The sequence below is a fragment of the Stylophora pistillata genome, chromosome 8, assembly GCF_964205215.1.
Source record: "Stylophora pistillata chromosome 8, jaStyPist1.2, whole genome shotgun sequence".
NCBI lineage: Eukaryota > Metazoa > Cnidaria > Anthozoa > Scleractinia > Pocilloporidae > Stylophora > Stylophora pistillata.
In genome coordinates, this window is record NC_142526.1 from 23,534,552 (window position 1) to 23,556,712 (window position 22,161).

General features: G+C 40.5%; 1 protein-coding gene and 1 pseudogene across 2 annotated transcripts; one reads left to right on the top strand and one right to left on the bottom strand.

Moving 5' to 3' along the window:
• The first annotated feature begins 73 nt into the window (after positions 1-73).
• LOC111335563 (atrial natriuretic peptide receptor 1-like) lies at positions 74-15,563 on the top strand (annotated as a pseudogene). Its single transcript, XR_015991111.1, has 22 exons — positions 74-657; positions 1,315-1,621; positions 2,118-2,251; positions 2,622-2,769; positions 3,848-3,946; positions 4,230-4,314; positions 4,818-5,040; positions 5,476-5,665; positions 6,498-6,572; positions 6,885-6,948; positions 7,320-7,362; positions 8,062-8,133; positions 8,987-9,149; positions 9,436-9,588; positions 9,941-10,112; positions 10,399-10,539; positions 11,005-11,128; positions 11,925-11,991; positions 12,208-12,384; positions 12,994-13,092; positions 13,244-13,335; positions 14,146-15,563. The product of XR_015991111.1 is annotated as an atrial natriuretic peptide receptor 1-like (transcript).
• On the bottom strand, positions 14,850-22,131 carry LOC111335574 (uncharacterized). Its single transcript, XM_022941511.2, has 5 exons — positions 21,451-22,131; positions 19,630-19,815; positions 18,017-19,081; positions 17,534-17,818; positions 14,850-16,991 (listed from the first exon to the last, which is right to left on the bottom strand). The coding sequence occupies exons 1-5, from the start codon at positions 21,986-21,988 to the stop codon at positions 16,522-16,524; spliced, it is 2,544 nt and encodes an 847-aa protein (XP_022797246.2). The 5' UTR covers positions 21,989-22,131; the 3' UTR covers positions 14,850-16,521.
• Positions 22,132-22,161: the final 30 nt, after the last annotated feature.

Here is a 22,161-nt window from a genome sequence, read left to right on the forward strand (position 1 = left end):
TGAACTGATCGTGTTTAAATAAAGATTACATTACATTATGACGAGAACGTGAAAGAAGTGAAAATTGGTGTTTTGCTACCAATGACCGGCTAGTGGCCAATCGGGAAAACATCCGCGTCTACTATTACCATTGCAGTGGACAAAAACAACAGAGATCCCACCCCTCTTCTTGGGTACAACATGACGTTCCTGTGGAATGATTCCATGTGCCTGCCTGCCGAAAGACTGAACCAAGCGGTGGAGTTTCAAATTTCAGGGGTGGACGCCATTATAGGGAACGGATGCGACATCATTTCTGAACCCGCTGCCATCTTAGCAGCCTCGTGGAATCTGCCTATGATCTCCTGGGGCTGTGAATCGAGTAAGCTATCAGAGAAAAGCATTTACTAGACGTTCGCCAGAACGGTGGGATCCTTCTCCAAAACGGGCGGCCTGTTCATGTCCGTGCTTGGGTACTTCAAGTGGAAAAGTATCGGGATTATAGCGTCTATAGAGAGTATATGGCAACTGGCCATGACTGGTCTGATGAAGGTGTTTTTTATAGCACGATATTGACATTCATTATTTACACACCCTCAATCCAGGGCATGTACTCGTAACAGAGCGGGAGGAGTGCAAGAGCGTGTTGATGCTTGCAAAAGAAACAGCCAGAAATAGGTGAAAAAATTGTTAAGATAAAAAGAAAACAGGTTCTTTTTTCAGCTATTATTGGTTCTTTTCAGCAAAAATTCGACGAGAAATTATTCTTTTCTTTGTCTAGGTCCTCAAAAAAGAAGATCTTTCACGGCCCTTGTATTCATTTTCTGCAAAATGCATGTGTTCTTTTTTTTCCTGCACCTATGCTACAAAGAGCTGTTCATTTACTCCCACGGGTAGATCAAAACGACGAAATGAACGGGGGACTGTCGGGAAATTGAAAAAAAAAAAGAACAACAACAATATAAAACAAAAATAATGAAAAGAGTAGGAAAATTGGCGAAGCTAATGTTGCACAACATAACTAATTAAAGGCTAATTAGCTACAATGGATAGAACTTTTGTGTCACCATGAGAAGTAATAGCAAGCACGTTAAAAATCTTTCCCAGTTTCTCACATTGATGAGAGTTTATTGGTTTATTCGGCCGAAAAACTTTAGTCGTTTAGCGTAAAAATTGGCAAATTTTAACCGTTAATCGAAAAAAAGTTTACTGTAAAAAATTTATTTTTAATCACAAAGGAAGGAAGTTAACCGTTAGCCGTAAAATGGCCAAAATTTTAACCGTTAACCGCCAGTAAAGCCATCACCATCATTGGTGTATTGTTCTCTACCATAGTCTTTATAATGCTGTGTTACGGTGGTGATATACGGGCTCTAATCCTGGTCGCTCACGATCTGGATATGCTCAATGGGGACTATGCTTTCCTGCCTTGACTGTCAATCTGTTACCATCTGCTGCCATTGGAAATAACACCTTTATGGGTAATGACGGCAGAGATGTCGAGGCTGCGCTGGCGTTTAGAGGGATTCTGAGCATTCATGTCCGAGAGCCAACCACAGAACTTTGGCAACAATTTACGAAAGAAGTCAAAGAGAAACTCAAGGACTACCCCTTTTAAATTCAGTTTGATCACAGTGAAAAGGTAGGAGGATTACGAGGCAGGCAGGGCCTGACGTGGTAAAGTAAAAGTGAAGGACTTCAGAAAAACGATACTGATTTTAGAGGGAAAGAGATCGTTATGAATTCACGAAAACGCATCATCATCGTTGCCAGAACACGTTTCGGGTGCATGCCGGAGGAAAATATTTAGGCGTATCCTGGTGACAAAATTCACTGATTAGCGTATAGTTCAAAACCATTTCAACACAAGGCATATTGTGAGGAAAGACTGGGTGTTAATCACTCTTGGGGTTTGTCGGGTTAAAGAAAGAAAACTTTTATCAAAAGTATTTCTCTTAAACTGTTACAAATCAAGTCGCCTCAGTTGTTTGTTCTCTCTGACTCTAAGAGGGCTGTTATTGCAAGTCCTCACTGTTTGATCACGAGCAGTCACAGTCACACCAATCCCGTCTATTAGTTTATTCGCTAATTGATAATGAACCGTCAATAGTTGATGATATGGTTATTTTGCTATACAGGTGGAAGTGTACGCTGGAGCCATATACGATGCCATTTATTTATACGCCATTGCACTAAATGAGACTTTGGCAGCCGGAGGGGACAAAAAAGATGGGCGAGCTATCGTGCACAGAATGCTCAACATGGAATTTGAAGATTGGCGATTGTTCGACACTGAAATAGCATAAAGACCTCAAAATCCATGTGATTGGCAGCGATACAAGAGACTGGGTCGAGTGCATGAAATCGAGATTTTTCGAAGAAGCTCGGAAACAAAGAAAGAATGTAAACTGTCTGTTCGTTGTCTCTTTCCTTTCAATGCAATCTCCTTCCACTTTCCCTGGTGAGAAAAAGTAAATTGTAGCCAAAAGCATTTGCATTTCATCAGTAGAAAGTTCAACATCAAGCCTCCATTTTAAAGTTCTCTTTTCGAGTTTGCATTCAAGATTGCCCGTTTTTTTTTTTTTTTTTTTTTTTTTTTTAATGAGTCTAGACGCTTTTAATTTAGTCATTTTCGATAACCCAGGTGTCTCGGTAACGGTTCGAATTGACGAATCAGGCGATCGTGACCCAGATTATTCAGATTACTTTAAGCATTAAAGTATTACGTGAATGGAAGTTTCCAGAACATCGCTGATTACAATCATTCTACCGGAGGCTTTAGTCTGAGAGGTAATTTCATCATCATTTTTGCCTTTTTTTTTTTTTTTCGATCCAGTGATTATTCAATAATATTCACTTCGCCTTCGGCGAATAATTATTTCAGCATAATTTCTCAGGTGCTGTAGAATTCTTTTGTCGATTCCGTAGATAAAGAAAGCATTGCACAAATTTTGATACGACTGTGTTCAATACTCTAATAAAGACAAACAGCGGTGTTAACAGGTTTATTTAAATCAACCAGTTAGAACCTTCACATCTTACTTTTGAAAAGTGTTCTGCCAAACTCAGCAGCAATGGGGGTAATAAGTTATTTTAATAATAAAACATAAATTTGGTGACTTCAAACGTATCCCAGCCGCAATACACCAGGAATTGGTTTTTCAGTCGAGTGCTAAATATAATCCGGGATCATTGCTTTCATTTTGCTTAACTTCGCTTTTTGATTGGTTTTGGAAAACTCGCGAAACCTTCTCAACTGTTCAAATGCATAACTAAATCCAATCGCTACTTGGTTACTTGCGTGTTCCTGCACTTCAGTCGATAAGCTTTCTTTTTCCCCCTCAATAGAGAGATTTAACACCGCGTTTACGCGAAACGTGAACGGCAAGAGTGACCACGTGACCTTGTTTTTCCCGCCATTTTTTCACATTTGCCGGTTGCGCTTTGCCATTTCAACGTGAAAGCAACCTATGTCGCTTTTGCAGTGTACTCAATATTTTCTTCACTTTTTCTCTCACAGAGTAGAAGTTAATTTCCGGAAAAGGGCACCAAAACTATTCCTTGTAAGTCATACTCGGGGGCCTTCAAATCCACCAAGACGTGAGCTCCCGCGAAGCTAAAGCAGTAAAGTTCGCACTATTTTAAGTGAAACGTGAAAGGGCAAGCTGACGTTTGGCGTTTCACGTAAACGTGGTGCTAAATCTCTCTAATGACTGAGCTTGGGTCAGTCGTGTCTAAAAGGCCCAATGAAGCAATGAAGGCTCCAGTGCAGCTATTTTGGTTTGAGATTCAAAGGGTGGGAAGGAGAGAGAGTGAATGAAAATTTTCTGTTGTTGAAAAAATTCGCTGAGAAAACTTTACTTGACAGACGTGAGGGTGATCTGGGCAGGACGACGCACCAATCCTCCTCTTGATAAGCCAAGGAGTGGATGGGAAAAAGAATTGTGCCTGGAGCAGGGAAGAGAAGGTAAGAATACATTCACGTTTTCCGAGCTTCAAGCAGTCAGTTCTCTTGTCCTACCTTAAGTGCTCTTTGGTTCCTAGTGATAATTTCCCTCACTCGGAATGTTTTTTGTGATTACTCTGATTATGGCATCACGACGCTCAATTTAAAGGCCTGCGCTTTGAAAAAAATCTGCAGTATGTCTGTGTTAATGGCTGAACGACATCATCTTCCAGTTTAGTCACCAGGCTGTAGAACACATCATCTTCTTTTCGTCATTCTTCATTTTCCTTCTCTTCCAATCTAGCAACTCAACAGTTGGTCAATGTGGTTATTGGGGCGTCTACCACTGGTGTTGTGTTCTTAGCATTGATGTTTTTCCTTATCATAAGGTTAGTAATCTATTCGCTAAGCCCGCTTTATATACGCTGCATATAAAGCTAACACGCTGACTCCTTAAAGTCTAGTAACGCATATGTGACGCCTCCTTCCCTAGTATTCACAGCAGGGAGCGATTACGGGTGTTGCATCTGCTCCCGACCCCCCAACCCACCCCCACCCCAACCTGGACGGGATGATACTCCACTGCAAGTTATCTATAAGTAGTAATGATACTTTTCCACGAGAGATCATGATGATCTCTTTGTTTCCATGAAATCGCCTTAGTACTCACTTAAGCTTTTAGACGAGAAAGACACTGTTTTGATCTGTCTCGCTTGGTCTTTTGTCTTTTGAAGTGAACAAGCCAAGCAGACATCCGAAACCCTCAAGAATTATCACACAAGAGAAACTATATATATTCTTAAGCAAAATCTTTAATAACAAAAACGTCACTTAAGAAAATGATTTCTTATCTTTGACAAATCGTAATTCGTGTACACTTATTCGCTTGCAGGAAACTTCGTTATGAAACAGATCTGGCTCAAAACAAGTCATGGAAACTTCGTTACGATGATCTGCATATTCAGGATCACGGTGGATCAGGAGAAGCTCAATCACAGGGAGTGACTACTTTCAAGCGGAATCCATCGACTGTTCGTCTCCATCCGGCAAATTTCCGCGTTGTAACCATATATATCTTGCATTTATATAAAAACTGGAATACTATAGAGAACCGATGAGAACCCAAAGTAGATACAAGCGAAAAAATGCGAGTGATCGAGTCGCGATTAGTGAAAGTTTTGAATCTGATTGATTGATGTAGTGCACTGGAGCGAATTTTGTGGGTCAATCATAGCGAAGTAAAGCAAAATTCCATGCGAGGTTTATAGTTGATCAGTTGGTCTGATCTTGCAAGTAGGACTTTCATCAGCCGTGTGTCCCAAAAGGTCATGGGATTTGAATAAATAACAACGAAAAGTATTGTCTGCATTACCTGGTCGTTTTCAAATTATTTCGGAACAAAATTATTGCTGTCAAGACATGAAAATTTCATAGATGGATATGATTTTATAATTTGAAAAGGCGGGGAACCTTTTTGGAATTATCCTGCCTGGTATTCTACACCGTGACCTACATAAACACCCTCTAATCGTCTTTACTTAAATTTCCAGCAAACGAAAACTAGTGAAGAGTTGAACGTGAACGCGATCAAAGCCGTCAAGCCCTTCACCAGCCCACTGTTTCAAGAGGAGCAAACAACAGCCGCCTCCAACGCATCAGCAAACACAGAGCAAATCTTTACCATCATCGGCAACTATCAAGTAAGAAAACTACGGAGGAATAGTCTCGGCATGTGGTTAAGTAAAGACTTGCTGCATGCTCTATATGACAAGGGAATGCCACTATTCCAGACCTTTGCTCTAAAGTCCAGGCCTCGGTTATAAGAGGATGGATAACGCTATCCACTAGATAAATAAATCTCTATCCAGTGGATAGCGCAGTATGCTTTGTTACAGTTATCCGCTGGATAGCGATTTCACCTTCGGACAGCGTTATCCGCCCTTTTGAACGGCAAACTATCAAAGAAGAAACTATCAAAATAGAGACGCGTGGGAGAGGCAGGTGAAGAGAAGTGGAAGGGGAGTCTTGCAACCGTAGCTTTGGTGGATATCAGGGACTTTAAGCAAACCACGGCGGCTACGGCAACGAAAACGAGAAAAAACAATAGATCTAATTGGCAGAACAATAGCCCAGCACGCGCGTTTTAAAACTTTGTACATTTCTTAGCCGTCCTTTGCAAAACAACAACGTGAAATCACCAAAATTTGCGTCGTCTGCGAAGCGAAACCGCGGCGGCAAATTATTTTAATTTACATTTGGAACTCAACGCTTCTTTTATGCGTTATGTTGAGTTTGAGGTCTGGCGCCCTATGATACGGTAAACACATGCAGCCATTTTCGAAATTTTAACTAAAAGTAGAAACTCATTTTTCGATCGACGTCTTCGATTCCGTGGCGTTGCCGTCCTGACTGCTTAAAGTCCCTATCGCAAGGAATTACGGGAGTAGCCCTTGCCAGGCGTTTGAGGACTATGATTAGCCAGAAATAGAAGTTTGAAATGTGGTTGATTCCTTTGGGTGTGATAGCTTTCAATTTTCTTAAATTTATTTGGGTTTACTCGATATTTTTAAAGGTCGAACTGTGGCGATAAAGCGGTTGAACAAGAAAACTGTTCACATGACTCGAGAAATTCTAATTCAGCTCAAACAGTTTAGAAATCAAATAAGCTTTTTATATAAAAATCCACCATCGTGTTAGTGGTCTTAAAGCATAGACGTTCAAAGAAGTGTATCCTAGATTTTTTTACTAATGTACCGGAGATGCTAGTGAAAAATTGCACATTTTGTGGGATGCTTCTGGGATGTACACCCACAGGACTTATCTCTTTCTACTTTTTCTTCCTCTTTTGTGAAGATTCTGATTTGTGTACAAGGCTTATTTTACCAGTTTATATCACCTCATTGTCATATCGCATTAAGTTCAGGTCATAATGCGGAGTAACTGAATATCATTTCTTTCAAGGTACGGGACATCAGCCATGAAAACCTAAATCCTTTCATTGGAGCGTGCATTGAGTCACCCAACATTAGGGACTTTCAGCAGTCAGGAAGGCAACGCCGCGGAAGACTTCGATTAAAAAATGAGTTTCTACTTTTAGTTAAAATTTCGAAAATGGCTGCATATGTTTACTGTCTCATAGGGCGCCAGACCTCAAACTCATCGTAACGCATAAAAGTAGCGTTGAATTCCAATTGTAAATTAAAATAATTTGCCGCCGCGGTTTCGCTTCGCAGACGACGCAAATTTTGGTGATTTCACGTTGTTGATTTGCAAACAACGGCTAAGAAATGTACAAAGTTTCAAAACGCACGTGCTGGGCTATTGTTCTGCCAATTAGATCTATTGTTTTTCCACGTTCTCGATGCCGTAGCCGTCGTGGTTTGCTAAAAGTCCCTATTATGATGGTTTGGTCGTACTGCAAAAAAGGAAGCTTAAAGGCAAGTTCTTATATAGTAATTCCGGCCTTAAGTATCTCTTGATGATTCAAACCGCTAAAGCTTTCATGATTTGCATTGGGTGCTGGTCTAGGCATTTTTAAAAGCTTTCCTCGACCATTTGCTCGTTCACTTGTTTACTTTTTATTTGGAGCCAAATATTTCGATCCATGCCAGTCAAGGACAAATGCGTCAAAAGGTTAAAGATTTTGCTGTAGAGCGCAAGACGGGATTCCCGTATATCGCTCTCTGTAAATTCAACGTCTTAAAGGAATGTAAGATATATTGTGCTCGCCAATAACTTGTGAAATTTAAACAAATTAAATTTCACATCATCGTGCCCATTAATCGCAACATATGACCGGTAATATGGATTTCTCTATCCATATTACCAGGTTGTGAACTCAGATAAGTCCCAGAACCATAACATTGTACAATAATCTCGAGCAAGATTTAAAATCAGACTTTTCTTGGAATCCAAGCCATAAGGTCACATGTACTTACACGGAAGCTCTTCTGATTCCACCGTAAAATGACCTCGCTTGATGGGGTGGAACCTTGCAATGGACTAGCATCCCATCCAGGGGGGAGTAGTCGCCTCGTGCAAGGAAACTGGGATAATCTCCAGCTGGGTGTACACCTTGCTCGAAAACAGACGTAACATTTTTTTTCATGAAATATTCTTCGTTTTAATCTAATTAGGACGTCTTGGCTAACGACGAGTATAAGATCGACTATGTATTCAAACTGTCAATGGCTATCGACCTTGCGGCGGTAATGAGAACATTTATCTTTTTTCTTGTCTAGTCTAGATGTAAACGTACATCTGTTTAAGAAAATGGTTCATAGAAGAACACTTGCCTGCGACCCTTGTACTGCGATTTTGTGCCTACAACATATTGAAGTCATCTGAGGGCTTTTTTATGTAATTTCTGGAGGGGAACATGGATTCAATAAAGGATCCGTCATAATTTATTTTAGGGGGGGAGGGAAGGTGGGTGGATTTTGGCTGTGTCAAGATAAAACTTACCTAGTCCCCCCACAAGGCTCTGTGATCGTCTCATGACCTCCCTTCCCCATATATTGGCAGTAATTGGAAGTTAATTTTTTTATAGCCCTTCCCCCTTTATGCTTTATTGGCAACGACTGATCCCCTCCCTCCGTTACCCCTATAAACCATGTGATACCCCTAAAATCCTCCTCTCCCCTCCCGCCCGCCCCCCCCCCCCCATCCCCCAACGTCGCAAATTATGACTGATATCCAAGTGTAACAAAAGTAATGTCCTCCTGGTTGTGTCCTTTATTAACCGGCTTCAAGAGGCTTTATCACATAATTTGTGATGATTTTTCATAAAAATAGTACCAGGTGTCATAGCCTATAAGAGCAAAAGTATACCCTGTTTTGTCCTCAGTGTTGATAGCTCAAGACGGAACTATGTGAGCCCCACTAGCCTTTTACTATTGGCGAGAATAAAAATTGAAAAATTGTAGGAGGGCTCAGTGATTCAGTTTTCGAAATGATTCAAGTAAATGATCGATTATTTACTATCTTGCTGACTGTTTTGAGTGATCGTGTGCAATGATAATTATTTTCTTTAACAGATCACTTATCTTCACTTTATGTTAGGGTATGAAATACCTCCACAAAACCTCTGTCAAATTCCATGGCAACCTGACATCGACTCGATGCGTGATTGACAGTCATTGGGTTGTCAAGATTACAGACTGGGGTCTGCATGAATTCAAAGCTGGACAAGAGAATACCAAGAGCTTACACAAGATGTATTTTGGTAAGTCTCCTCTTTGCATCTATTCCCACAGGAGTTCGGAAGCGTCTGGGATTTGCATTTTGATGCGCATTGTCGACGTGTTTTTGCAGGATCGATGTGTTACGTTTGACTGGTGTTTGCATTCTTTTGAAGGAGTCAACTATGTTCTCATATTTTTGTATGGGAGATAATTGAAGTATGGCAAGAGCTTTTGCCAGTAATAGTAGGTTAACAATAAACAATAAGTAACCTTTCCAATGCTTAAGAGGTAAGCTTATGGTTACTACCTTTTCTTATGCCATGTTAGATCTCCTGTAGACCGCACCTGAGCACATCAATATCAGTAAGGTGGAGCGAGAGGGGTTTTCCCAGAAAGGAGATGTGTACAGCTATGGAATACTCCTTCAAGAGGTGGCCTTTCGGTTGGAGCCTTATAGCAGAAAAATGCTGCAACCTAAAGGTGGGCGAGCTGGGTCGGACAGAAATGGTTGGTTACGTCGTCAAAGACATTTTCACCTTTTTTTTCTGGAGTTTATCCCAGTTTTAATTGCGTCAAAGCGACTGGGAGTATTGCTGCACTCCACAGGCGGGGTGCAAGTGAATCGCACGTAGAATACCTCAGCGATCTTTCAAGTTTTCTTCGCATTTCAAAGGCATATGTTTATAACCCCGTATAGAGAATGTCATTGTGAGAGAAAAGTGTCATGCCTTAAAATATAATTCAAAGACCTGGCCACCCCGTCTTTCACTCTTCTCTTTTGAAATCAGCTCCTCAATTTCATTCTTCTATTTTTGCACTTCTCCCGCTACAGTAATAATACACCGTGTTGTGGCTCGTGAGGACCCTCCTTTCCGTCCTGATGTTCCATCCATTGAAATGAAGCCGAAATACATAGAGCTGATGGTAGATTGCTGGAATGACGAACCCGAGGAAAGGCCGCATTTCTACCGCACTGTAGAGCGGCTCAAGAAAGAAAGTGGCAGGTATACCGTAGTGAAGTACATAAGGATTCTTTTTTTACTTACTGTTTTCAGACATACCTTTGGAATAACGACTATGCATATGACTCTTCCCTCCACTCAAGAAAAAGGATTTATTGTGATGAAAAAAGACCTGAAATTCCTGCAAAAGCCATAAGCACACTAAATTGGGAACCCCCCTCCCCTCCCCCCACTCGATCCGTTCGAAATTCCAGGTACGACAGTGCATGAGTCTTGTATCGCATATAATTTCCCTTGACATCAAACCTGACACGACTTATTTCCTCAGAGGATCCAACATCATAGAAAACATGGTCACTATGATGGAGAAACATGCTAATCACTTGGAGCAGCTGGTTGAGGAACGAACCAGGCAGTTAAATGAAGAGAAAGAAAAATCCGAGAAAATCCTCTACCGACTACTTCCGCCGTAAGTAGGAAAAACATGTAACAGTTTGTTTGTCGTATGTGATCGACCGTCGTAAGAGAAAGCAAAGAATTATCTGAGCAGGGAGAGGCTTCATAATTCGTATGGAAAGGGACAGTGAGGTTTCCCTTTCCCACAAAGTGTCGCGAGTCCTCTGCACCACTCATGGAGCAGAGTTACTCTGGCTTCTTGGACAAAAACTGTGGTATAAATGAATGGTCAGTACTGTTCAAATGAGTGTCGTAAAACCAAATTGATCACAAAGGCTAATGCCAATTAGGATAGCTATCACCGGCAGCCAATCAGAACTTGAAGCAAAATCATCCCATCCTACTGCTACTCGGGGCGGCTGCACATGAGAGACTAAGTGCGATTGGATTAGTGAAGCAAAGCCGGACAGATCAAACCCGTATTTCTCTCGACACTCAGTCAATATCCGCTCTAAAAGTTCTTTTTTAATGTTTTTAGTTTGGTAGATGACCAGCTGAAGTCTGATAACACCGTGCAGGCCGAGGGATTTGAGGAAGTCACCATCTTCTTCAGTGACATTGTCGGCTTCACCAAGCTGGCCTCCATGAGTTCTCGGCTGGAGGTATGTAACTACACAACAGACGCTAATAAATCTCAGCTTCCCTATTATGCACCAAATCACAAGACTAGGGCTACGGGGGCTTAAGTCCCGCATAGCATTCAGCCATGGTATTGTACCGATTTTGGGAAGCTCTCCATGATTAGTGCGTCTCTCTATGACTTCTATGGAAGGTAGCTACGTGGTTTAGGAAACTACGGAAACTTATTGGAGAGCTTTAAGATATTTTCAAAAGATCAGTTCAGAGCAATAAGTGAAATAAGTAGATTTATCATACGACCCGTCCGGCCCCGTTCGCGCAATCTCATAGAACACCATACTGGGAACAGACGTGTAGGGCCGGACGGGTTGACGTGAGCCGGTCCAGAGAAAAACCGTCCGGCCCTGCTGCCCTCACGTGGCTTTGTTGCAAAAACTTAAAGGAAAACAGAAGACGAGAAAAAAAAAGTCGCGCTTTTTATAGAATTAGGATTTTCTTGTTCTGCCTTGAGAAAATGAAGGAAAATTTTTACTTGCACTCATTTAGCTGCGTGTGCCCGTCTATCGCAACCTATTTATGTTGAAATTTACAACACTTAGTGATTATAAAATGCTTATTGACTGAGTTTGGTCGAGCGGGACTGGAAAATATTTGGCTCTCGGTCATGAGGCACGGACCTCGCTGCGCTCGGTCCGTACGTCATGACCTTGAGCCAAATATTTTCCTGTCCAGCCCTTCTTCTCGGTCAATAAGTACATATTATGATGAACACAGACATATGGCGGAATACATTGATAATTCCCTCTTTTCTTGTTGCAGATTGTGGGCTTTTTGAATGATTTGTATGTCTTTTGATGAAATTATCAATCGTTTTGACGTATACAGGGTAAACTCACCTTAACAACTGGAATTTTTAAGACGTTGTTTTGCGGTTGTTCTCCTCCTAAAAGTCCGCAATATCGAACCCAACCTCTCTCTCTTGCCCCGGTGGTTTTCTGGCTCTTTTTCTTTTCCGTAAAAGAGTGTCACCTTTCAGAGTTTCGTAAAAAAAGGGTCACTCTATATTAAAAAAAAAAATGAAATGATAGTTTTTCTCTGTCAGGTGGAGACAGTTGGTGATGCCTACGTTGTTGTCAGTGGTTGTCCGAAGAAGAATGGCATCAGACATGCTAGTGAAATTGCAAGCATGGCACTAAAGCTCCTCAGTCACATGACTGTGTTTCGGGTGCGGCATCTGCCACAGACCATCAACTGCAACTGCGCATTGGCATCAACACGGGTAGGAAGGATTTCTGGCATCTTGTCTTGTCATTGTTTTCCTTATGTATTGTTCTTCTCCATGACGTCTTTGGCGTATACATCGTACACGTGCGGTCGAGCGTCAAGCATACCCAAGGGTTCAGTTTTGACTGGCCGCGTGCCGATTTCCGTATTTCAAAGGAAAAGCGTAAGATTAAACCACAGTCAAGCAAAATATAGAAAAACACGGAAATCTATAATAGGAACAAAAGTAAGGAAAAAGAAAACTCCAGACTTTTCGAACTTTAACTTTGTGTAATTACGGGCAACGTGTTGATTCATCATTTTGTTTTGCTCTTTATCAAAAAAGTGATATGATTTTCAAACGCCGGCGCTAACTAGCTCGTGTAATTTTTCAAAACTTCGGTAGTATAACTGCGTTCTGATAGCCTCAAAGTACACCACCCAGCCAATTCAACGTTCGCACGTGCGCGGACGTTTGATCACTTTTTTTCTTAGTCGTGCCCTCTTTACGTTCTCTCTGAGATTGATTGTTCAATGATAGACTGTAATTACCTACAACGCCACTAACGTCGCGAAGCAGTAATGGTGCTTTAACTGTTTCCCGTATTTTTTTCTACATTTACAGGTCCAGTGGTGGCAGCAGTTATTGGTGTGACTATGCCACGGTTTTGTCTTTATGGTCACACGGTCATCATCGCGTCTAAGCTGGAAAGCACGTGTTTACGTAAGTACTGCGCACGCTGTAAATTCTCTATCATTCCGAGTTAAATTCCTGCTAAAAATCCATCAAACTCTCCGCCCGTACTTTAGATACTAAGGTAATTGTGATTTTTATATATTCTAATGAGGATTCTCTTCTTCACACATTTCTCAAGCTTTGCGCATCCACGTGAGCAGCGATTCACATTCGAGGTTGGTTGAAGTTGGTGGTTTTTACCTGGAGGAGAGGGGTCAGGTCCAAATTAAGGTACGAAAATACTTCGAGGGAGAGGGGTCAGGTCCAAATTAAGGTGCGAAAATACCTCGGGTGAGAGGGGTAAGTGCCAAATTAAGGTACGAAAATACCTCGGAGGTAAACAGGAAACTGACTAAGGGATTAAACAGTTGTCATAAGAAGCCGGTACAGTATTTTGAACCGATTCTAACACCAATGTCTGACTGAAAGCATTGCCTAAAAAAAAAAGTCCCAGAATGCTGGAAATAACCTCTCAGAGAGTTTCAAATTTCAAGTTTTTCTGGGGAAGCGCACCCTTAGACCATCAAACTGGGCATATTGCTTTGAAACACGACATGCTTGCAACGCAAGCATAATATATTTTGGTCGCCTACTCATTTCAGATCATGCATCCGTTACTTTTCCCGTTGATAACTCTGGGATTATTTTCTATGTTGAATGAGAGTTGTCTGTCATTAATAGTAACCGCAAACAGACGACCTATTTTTCTGCCCATCACACTGAGACGCAGTTCTCTAGCTAATTGATCGACAAATAATGCCTCCAGAATGGAATAGGCCTCAGGAATTTTTTTATTGAATCCATGGCGCATATAAATAGTACAACGAATACAACGAACATCTTCCTCTGCACAAATGGAAGGTCCAAGCTCGAAACGTTTGGAAACCTTAATTCAAAATATAGCACTTTTCGTTAAACCCTTACCAATTAGGCTTCATAATTTCGACTGTTTGATTATTTTAATCAAAGTAATATTTTTGTCAATTTCCTTTCATTTGACATCTTCATATGGTGTTTTCTTTTTTTGTCCATATTTTACAGAGGCAAGGACTAGTGACAACGTACTGGTTGGTTGGTAAAGAAGGCTTCGACAGAGCCTCACCCGACTCCCCACTGGACTTTTCGGAGCCTCTATTTGAAACTTTGGATGTGTACTATGCCAGTTCAGTAATATTAACCAAAAACTTACCCAAAACTAAGCGAGGAAAATATTTTATTAACTGAACAAATACAATGACAATGTTGTTGGGAAAAAAATGGTTTAAAAAAGCTTTAAGAGGGCCCCTTTTCATAACGCCGAAGCTCTTGTTAGAAGTTAGGTATTAGATAGAAAGATAGAGAGCGCGCCGAAGTTTAGAAGGGATAAGAGAAAGCGTGTGGGAACTTCGAATTCTGAAGGGTGAACATTTACCTCTCAGTCCATTCTTCTTCCATTCCATATTTTTTTCCTTTTTTTTTTAAACCACCTCTCTTTTTTTCCTTGGCTTTTTCAATAATTTATGTCTCGGGCATTTCATTCAATAGTTGTGTCTTTAAAGTCCTTTGTCGCCCATGAAACAACACCGGTATTTTTTTTCAAAACTTAAAGTTTTAAGTTTCATGGTTCTTTCTAATTTGAATTAATTTGGTTTCCGAACCGGTGTAAGTTCCAGTTTGAAACAGAGATGGCCACCATTCACCTTAAAAAGGGAGCCAAACTGTACATAGCATATTTACTAATATCGTAAGTCAAATGAAAATGGAGATTCTTAATACATTAACTTCCGTTTTATTCATAATTATCTTGCGTTGAACGTTGTTCAAACGTTGGTTATGCGGTTGTGTTTGGATCTAAAGCGATTAACGAACTGTCTTTTACAAAGGGAAGTCAAAAGCAATGCAAAAACAGTAGTGCGCTTTTGAACACCAGAGTTATCACAATGGAAAATCAGATCAATGGAACACGTTACAAGAAGCCAGAGAGAATTCAAAGTAAAAACAAGTAAACTGCGCAAATTCGTCGTTCGTTTCCCGTACTCGAATTAGTAAGTTTTAAGTAAGTGACCCTGGTATCTAAAGTCCTACTTGATATGCATCACCTTATGAACTTTTATGCTCAACTGTGATCGGCTGGAATTCCACGGCTGTGATGGGCGCATTTCCAAGTTGAGTTCCCTGAGCGATCCGCTAAATTGCAATTCTTTACCAGCGTAAGGAGTTTGAACATTGCTCTGATAGACATTTGCCAATCGTTAAGCTGCGATTTTACTACACCAGAAATCGTCTGTAATTGAAATGTAGTGAAAGTGTAATGTAAGAAAGCTAGACTGGTTGGCAACTCAGAGTCTTAAAGAAATTCAAAAAAATCTACAAGTAACGAAGAGTATTTTAGGCAAACCTGCTGGCATTTGCTATGTTGTAAAATATACTTTTTACCTTATCATAAATGCGGCGGATAATAATAAATTACTGAATCCAAATCTTTTTGACGTTTTTTATAAAATCAATATCCACAATATAAATTTTCAGAAGGATTAATATACATGTATCATTTAACAATTATTCCACGAGCGCGCGTTGGATATGAGATGATAGATAGCCAACGAGGCGCGTCGCGCCGAGTTGGCTATAATCATCTCATATCCAACAAGCGCGAGTGGAATAATTGTTTTATACAAAACGTTAAATTAAATTATTAAATTTTATTAAATTTTTAGCTCCCTTTCAATTTTAAGCTGACACGTACGCTTGCCATATTTGTAGATTATGGTATATTGGCTGATATACCATAATGGCTAAGCCAATAAAAAGTCTTGAATTGCATTATCCAATGATCTAGTTTTAATAATACAATATAGGCTGCGCCGGTTAATGTTTCTGTTTACGAAAATACATCTGCTTCCTATATTGACCCCTTCACTACCTGGCGTTCCCTACGATGTCAATTCATTTTCAAACAGAGAGGTGAGAAGATCAAATAAAAAAATAAATTGGGGAATATTCTTAGAATCAACACAAAATTCTCATGGCCGAAAGTGGGGAGAATATATCTTTTTATCTTAGGAGTGAAATGGTTAATGGCTGGAAAATAAATTATTAACGTTCAAAACTGTTTGGCTTACTATTTCCCTTCCGGGACTCGTTTCTCAAAAGATGCGATAGTTACCGATCCTGAAAGGCTCAGTTTTTTGCTTGCTTTGTTTACATTAAAGATCGAGATATAAATAATTTTTAAATTTGAAAAGTGTTTTACAAGGAAACAAAACAGAACTGACTGGCTCTTGAACAAAAATCTGCTCTACGACTCCTCGTATTTGGATATTATAAAATGGTTTAGGACCCGTGAAGTTATTGGACCTTTCGAAAAACGAGCCCTGGAACATTAGATACTTGAATGTCAACCAGTCCTTGCTGATTTTAACTCCTTATTTTATCCGGTTAGTTTTTCTTTGGTACTTGTGTTATGTTCTGTTTGGCCTTTCCAAGTTCTACTTGTTTGGCCGCTGACCCAAACTGTAACGTACTCGCCGTCTCGCTAAGGTTACTGGCGAGCGGGCTGACATTGACGAACAAACACGCCTTACCGTCTCCCCCAAGAGAGCTCTGTATTAATTGAGTTAACTTGGAGTTTCTGTAAGGTACGTGCATTGCATTCGTCCTTAACGCTCCAAATACTTGACCAAGCGCTGAAAGAGATTTGTTGATGGCTGCCGCTTCCACGAGCCTTTGTCCCGTAGCTTCAGTCTTGGAAATCCTCTCTGAGCCTGCAAGGTCTACAAGGGTCAGCGTACCGCGTGTGACGGCATTTGTCACGCGATCTGTGCCATGAAGTTTCAAGAGGAGTAACAAATGGGAGCGAGAGCTGTCTGTGTTCATTTTAGTAGCGCCCACTGAACGGTTCTGGCCACCTGAAATTGCACAAAAAGAACAGAAGAGCGCCTGCTGTCGGTTAATTGCTCGTAAACTTTCGATTTGTACTCGCTTTTTACGAAAATATGAAGCAATTTGGTCCATTCCTCACACGGTAGTTCAGGACTCGATCTTTTTCGGAGACTCAACCGCATTAACGCCAAAGAGTGACAAGCATCTAATTTTTCCAATCAATAATTAAACATTACCGGGACTAGGATAAAATAAATGATCGCTAACTCTGGACGCTCTTGATTGATAAACATATTCGCTTTGTCAGCACCTAAGATATGCACGAGGACAATACGGAGAATATTTATACTGACGTTAGGGCGTAAAACGTTGAGTATTTGTGAAGCACCTTCAACAAGGGCAATGTTAGTGGCCGTCATGTATGGATCTCAAAGACAAAATCGATTTGAACATGAAACAAGCTGAAGGAAACCAAACAGGAATATACATCCGCGTGCATAGTTCCTTGTTTACCACCTCGTGAATAGTAAAGGTACCAAAAATTTCAGACATTGAACAAACCGTATACCTTTCTCCATGATGCCTTTGATATCAGCAGCAGATTTCACATCAATTTCAGTGACATCGGTAATGACGAGTTGTTTGTTCCTCATTTGAATGGTCAGTTGCTGTAAGTTTCTGTTCTCACTGAGCAGATCTCTCACCGTTTCGTTATAGACTTCCACCATGGAAACACACATACTATAGTCCACAGTGGTTCGTTCGTCGCATACTCGAAGGAGTTCTAGAATCGATCGGATATTTACTCCGGGATCATTGTCTGGTCCCATCATGGTGTAAGTTTTCCCTGCACCTAAAAAAAGAAGGTAAAATCGATGTTCATGTACCACAAAAGTAGACCTAAGGAGCTGAAATGCGCAGATGACAAAACTTCTCAAAGGCCACCAGATAAATAATATTCAATGCCAGAATTTTTTTTTTTCTTCTGTGCCACTCACATGAAAAATGGAGGCCTTAAAGAAACGATTAAGATTGCGTTATGAACACGTACCTGTTTGACCGTAAGCCATGATACAAACATTGTAGCCATCAACACATGACGTAAGAAGAGGAAGAGTGTCTTGGAAGACTTCTTCCTGAGTACTGGTGGGAGAGAAAACTCGGTCAAATCTAAAGGACTTTTTCTGTCCCGTTGCTGACACCAAACTTATGTCTTGATCCGTTGAGAAATTAAGTACATCATCTGCATTAGGATCAAAGCGACATCTGCAAAATACCCTGATGTTTCCGCGCAGTTCTTGGAGTTTATTGTACAAAAGTTTTCTTTCAAGTACTTCTCTATGATATAAAGCACGAAGTTCTATCAGTTCCTTGCTTGAGCCTTGGTTTTGTTGTTTCATCTTACGCAAAGACCCTTGCGCCTGATTTAAAACTGAATAAAGTCCATCCATTTCGCTTGAAAAACAATTCCGCAATTCCGCTAACTTCTCAGAAAAGAATTTAATTGAGGACTTGATGTGCAGACAGGTTTCCCTAGAAACCTTCTTTTCGTTGGGAGTCACCACAGCAACCGTTGCCACAACCGGTTGTTGAGATTGCGTTTGCCCAGATTTAAGCCGCTGAATCTCCTGTTGTAAACTTGTCCCTTTGATCTGAAGTTTCCTGGCAATTTCTTCTGCTGATCTTAGCTTTTCTTGTAAGTCCGAATTCCTTCTTTGAGAATCTTCCAACTGAGAATCTTTATCTCGGAGTTGCTCCTCTAGCTGTCCGATTCTAATCGTCAAGCTTTCTATCTCTGCAGCTTGCTCTTCATTTATCGCCGAGCTATTTTCAAGCTTCAAAGCATTCTTTTTGCTAGTGGGCTCCGCGTCCTCAAACAGCGTCATGTATGTGCTAAGGACCTCGTCAAGATCATAATTACACTGTCTCAACAATGCAAGTATCTCAAAGGTATCAGTCCAATATGGAAATGTCTCCTGAATGATGGCAAGCCGCGATTTTACATCAGGCACATACATCTCCCATGACAAAGGCATCTTCAACCATGTGCCTGAATGTTGGTCGTAAACATTCAGTACATTCAACTTAGTTTCTTCAAAGTACGTACTCAGCAGTCCTAGAATGAGATTCGGTAAAATTTGCACATTAATGCACTAAAGTCATAAGTTACCGGTGGGAATTGAAAGTTACAATGACTGCTTACTCATTTTCTTAAATTCGTAGTTAAGCCATGAGCGTAAAGGAATAAGCCACTTCCGCGTACCCACAACTTCCTGTTTTGAAACAAGGTTAACATCCCGGATTTTTTTTAGAGGGGAAGAAGGAAAAAGCCAAACTTAAATTTATACGACAAATAATTTTATGTTTTCTTTTTTTCACTATCTAGCCCAGATAAACAAAGAAATACTCCAAGAGAAGCAAAGTATAAATACGTCAAGTTAAGTAGTGCTACGCAATCCTGTTATCATAATTGTTATGCTAGGTAGGTGATAAAATTCCACAGGTATAACGTGGGAGGGAGGGGTGAGGGTCCAGATCCCATGACCCTCCCTCTCCATACAACATTGATAGCTTTAAAGCACAGCATGTAAAATTATCCAATCATACTACAAAAAAAAAAAGAAAACTTTTTAAAGTTAATAATCATAACAAAGAGCACTGCACCTCTAGATGGATGCTCCATCATCCCCATGCGGTCATCTTCCCATCTTGGTACCCAAGCACTTTGTGACTGTGTAGCAGTACCATAGGATGTTTCATCATACCCATAATCCCCTATCCCTGGTCTTTGCTCTCTCTCTATGTGACCGTGTTGCCACCACTCATCTGGAAATGGCTGCAACTCATTACCTGCAAGTACAAAGCATATTAATACAAACTATTTGCAAAACTTCCTGTCTCTTTTTTGTTGGGGGCTTCTGTTGAATGGAATACCTGGTTTATTTTAACCCTACATGAATGTGATTGTTCAAATGCCAGGAGAGTCCTTGACAAAATTTTCAAATGAGGATGCTGTGCCCTGAATTCAACATGTCTGACCAAAATGTACTCCTTCCTTAGGAAATGATACTGCTTTTAGCTATAATTAAGAGCAGACCAGAGCACATCAAGGATTCCAATCCCCCTTAGAGCAAGTACTCCCACAACGTACAGAATTAATGTCTTGATGTGTTGTCAGAGACTGGGACTTCGAATGCATGGCAACATGGATGACATTTGAATTTGGTTGCTTCAAAGTGAAAGTTGGTGTCTAATTAGTTCTTATTAACCAAGCGGGAGGTCTGTATGGGAGAATCTTGACCGAGGTTGCCAGTACAGACCGAACGCAGTGAGGTCTGTACCAGTGACCAAGGTCAAGATTCTCCCATACAGACCAACCTAGCTCGGTTAATACGATGTTTATTATATGACTGTGTCTTATATGCCAATTTTTCATATTCTTTGTACCTTTTTTTCTTGATTAGTCTATATGCCGGTCTAGATGGGAAAATCTAGACCGCTTTCAATATTGATTTCAGCCAATCAAATTCATGAATTCAGTAGTTCCCAGTCCTCGTGAGACACAGCCATATAATAACAAATAAGAATGAAACAGGTCAGGGGCCAAATGCTTACTTTTAGCCCATCTGCACACAGTCCTTAGTATAAAAAGAAAAACGCTCTGTGATTGTTTTGTTGTCTGCATGTCTTAGGCCACTATAAAAGTGACTTGATAATGATTTGAAACCCATGATTAATGTTTTCCTGAGATTATACTGAGAAGCCTGTAACACCAATAAACCAAGAGGACCTGTGAGTATCTTATCTGTTTTGTTTTTCATTCTTTTGTTGATTTTGTGGGAATAACTGCTTTGGAGGTGAGCGTTTTCCTACATGGCACAAAGAAATTTAAAGGGTCAATGAACAGATGTTCACCTCTGTCATTAAAATGTCACTTTGTGTAAATCTTTTATTAACTGGTTGGTCAGGTAGGTGATTTTGTCATAAATTTGGCCACTTGCCTATCTACACAGACCCTAAGTAGGTTTTAAACCACTTTCCTAGACAACACTTATGCAAGAAAATTGTGTTCCATTCTAATCCTATTTCATTTTCTGCATTCTTATAGGTCTTACAGGTATACTAAAAAAAATAAGAGTCTATGTTTGCAGATATAAATATGTTGTGGGCCCAATTAAAGGTAATTTTTGCCCAAGCCATTAGCCAAGGGTTAAAATGAGCTCTGAGAAGGACCCAAAAAATATTCATGCCTGAGAACATAAATGATGTATTAACTTTAGAGGGCATTGAGAAATTAAGAACTGAAAAAAATGACATAATCTCCATTTGACCGCAAAATGCGCTACAATACCCGCCAAACCGATTTAGTGATCATCAACATTAAAGCATACCCCTACGGCTACCCCCCTACTTCCCCCTGTTCCCTCAAATTTCGCCATTAATATCTTTTTTTAGGAGAACACTACTCGGAGATGCATAACCTACCTGAATTCCAAGAGTCAACGAAATATCTTTGACCATCCAAATTTATCACGCTGTAATCCTTTCCTGTCTTTATGCAATGAAAGACCTCGAATAAAATGTCATCAGAACTTGAATTTGGAGTCCCTCCTCCCTGGTCGGCTAATCGATTTCCATTCCCGATTTGCGACTGTCCATAAGCTCCTTTCGAAGCTGAACGATAAACTGGCCCGTCTGTTCTGTCTATCCCGCGATATGACTGAGAACATGATCTGGAATGCGGGGCTACCGCACGCTCAATACTCATGTCTACCTCATAGTCGTCGAAATGATCAACCGAGTCGTATGGACCAGAATGATAAGATGACGGCTCATTTCTAATGGAAGGTAGTGCCAGATGCTGAGACTGAACACCACTATAAGGTTGAATTATGCCGTGATTCGTCTCAACGCCGTTAGCGATATAACCATTAGAATCATAACTTGGTTGTGATCTCATGAAATTCTCATCTGGCTGTATCGTTACGTGGTTTTCAGGTCTTGATTGGGCTCCATTACCCATATTTTACAACAACAGTTCACAATTCTTCCTTGATACAGAATACGTTCTGACACACCACATCGGAATTTTAAAAACGGTGATCCGAAACCTTATAGTTAATCCAGATGGAATGATCATTTCAAGTGGTCGCCACGACTAATCAAAACAAAAAAAAAATTGATCACCGACCGGCT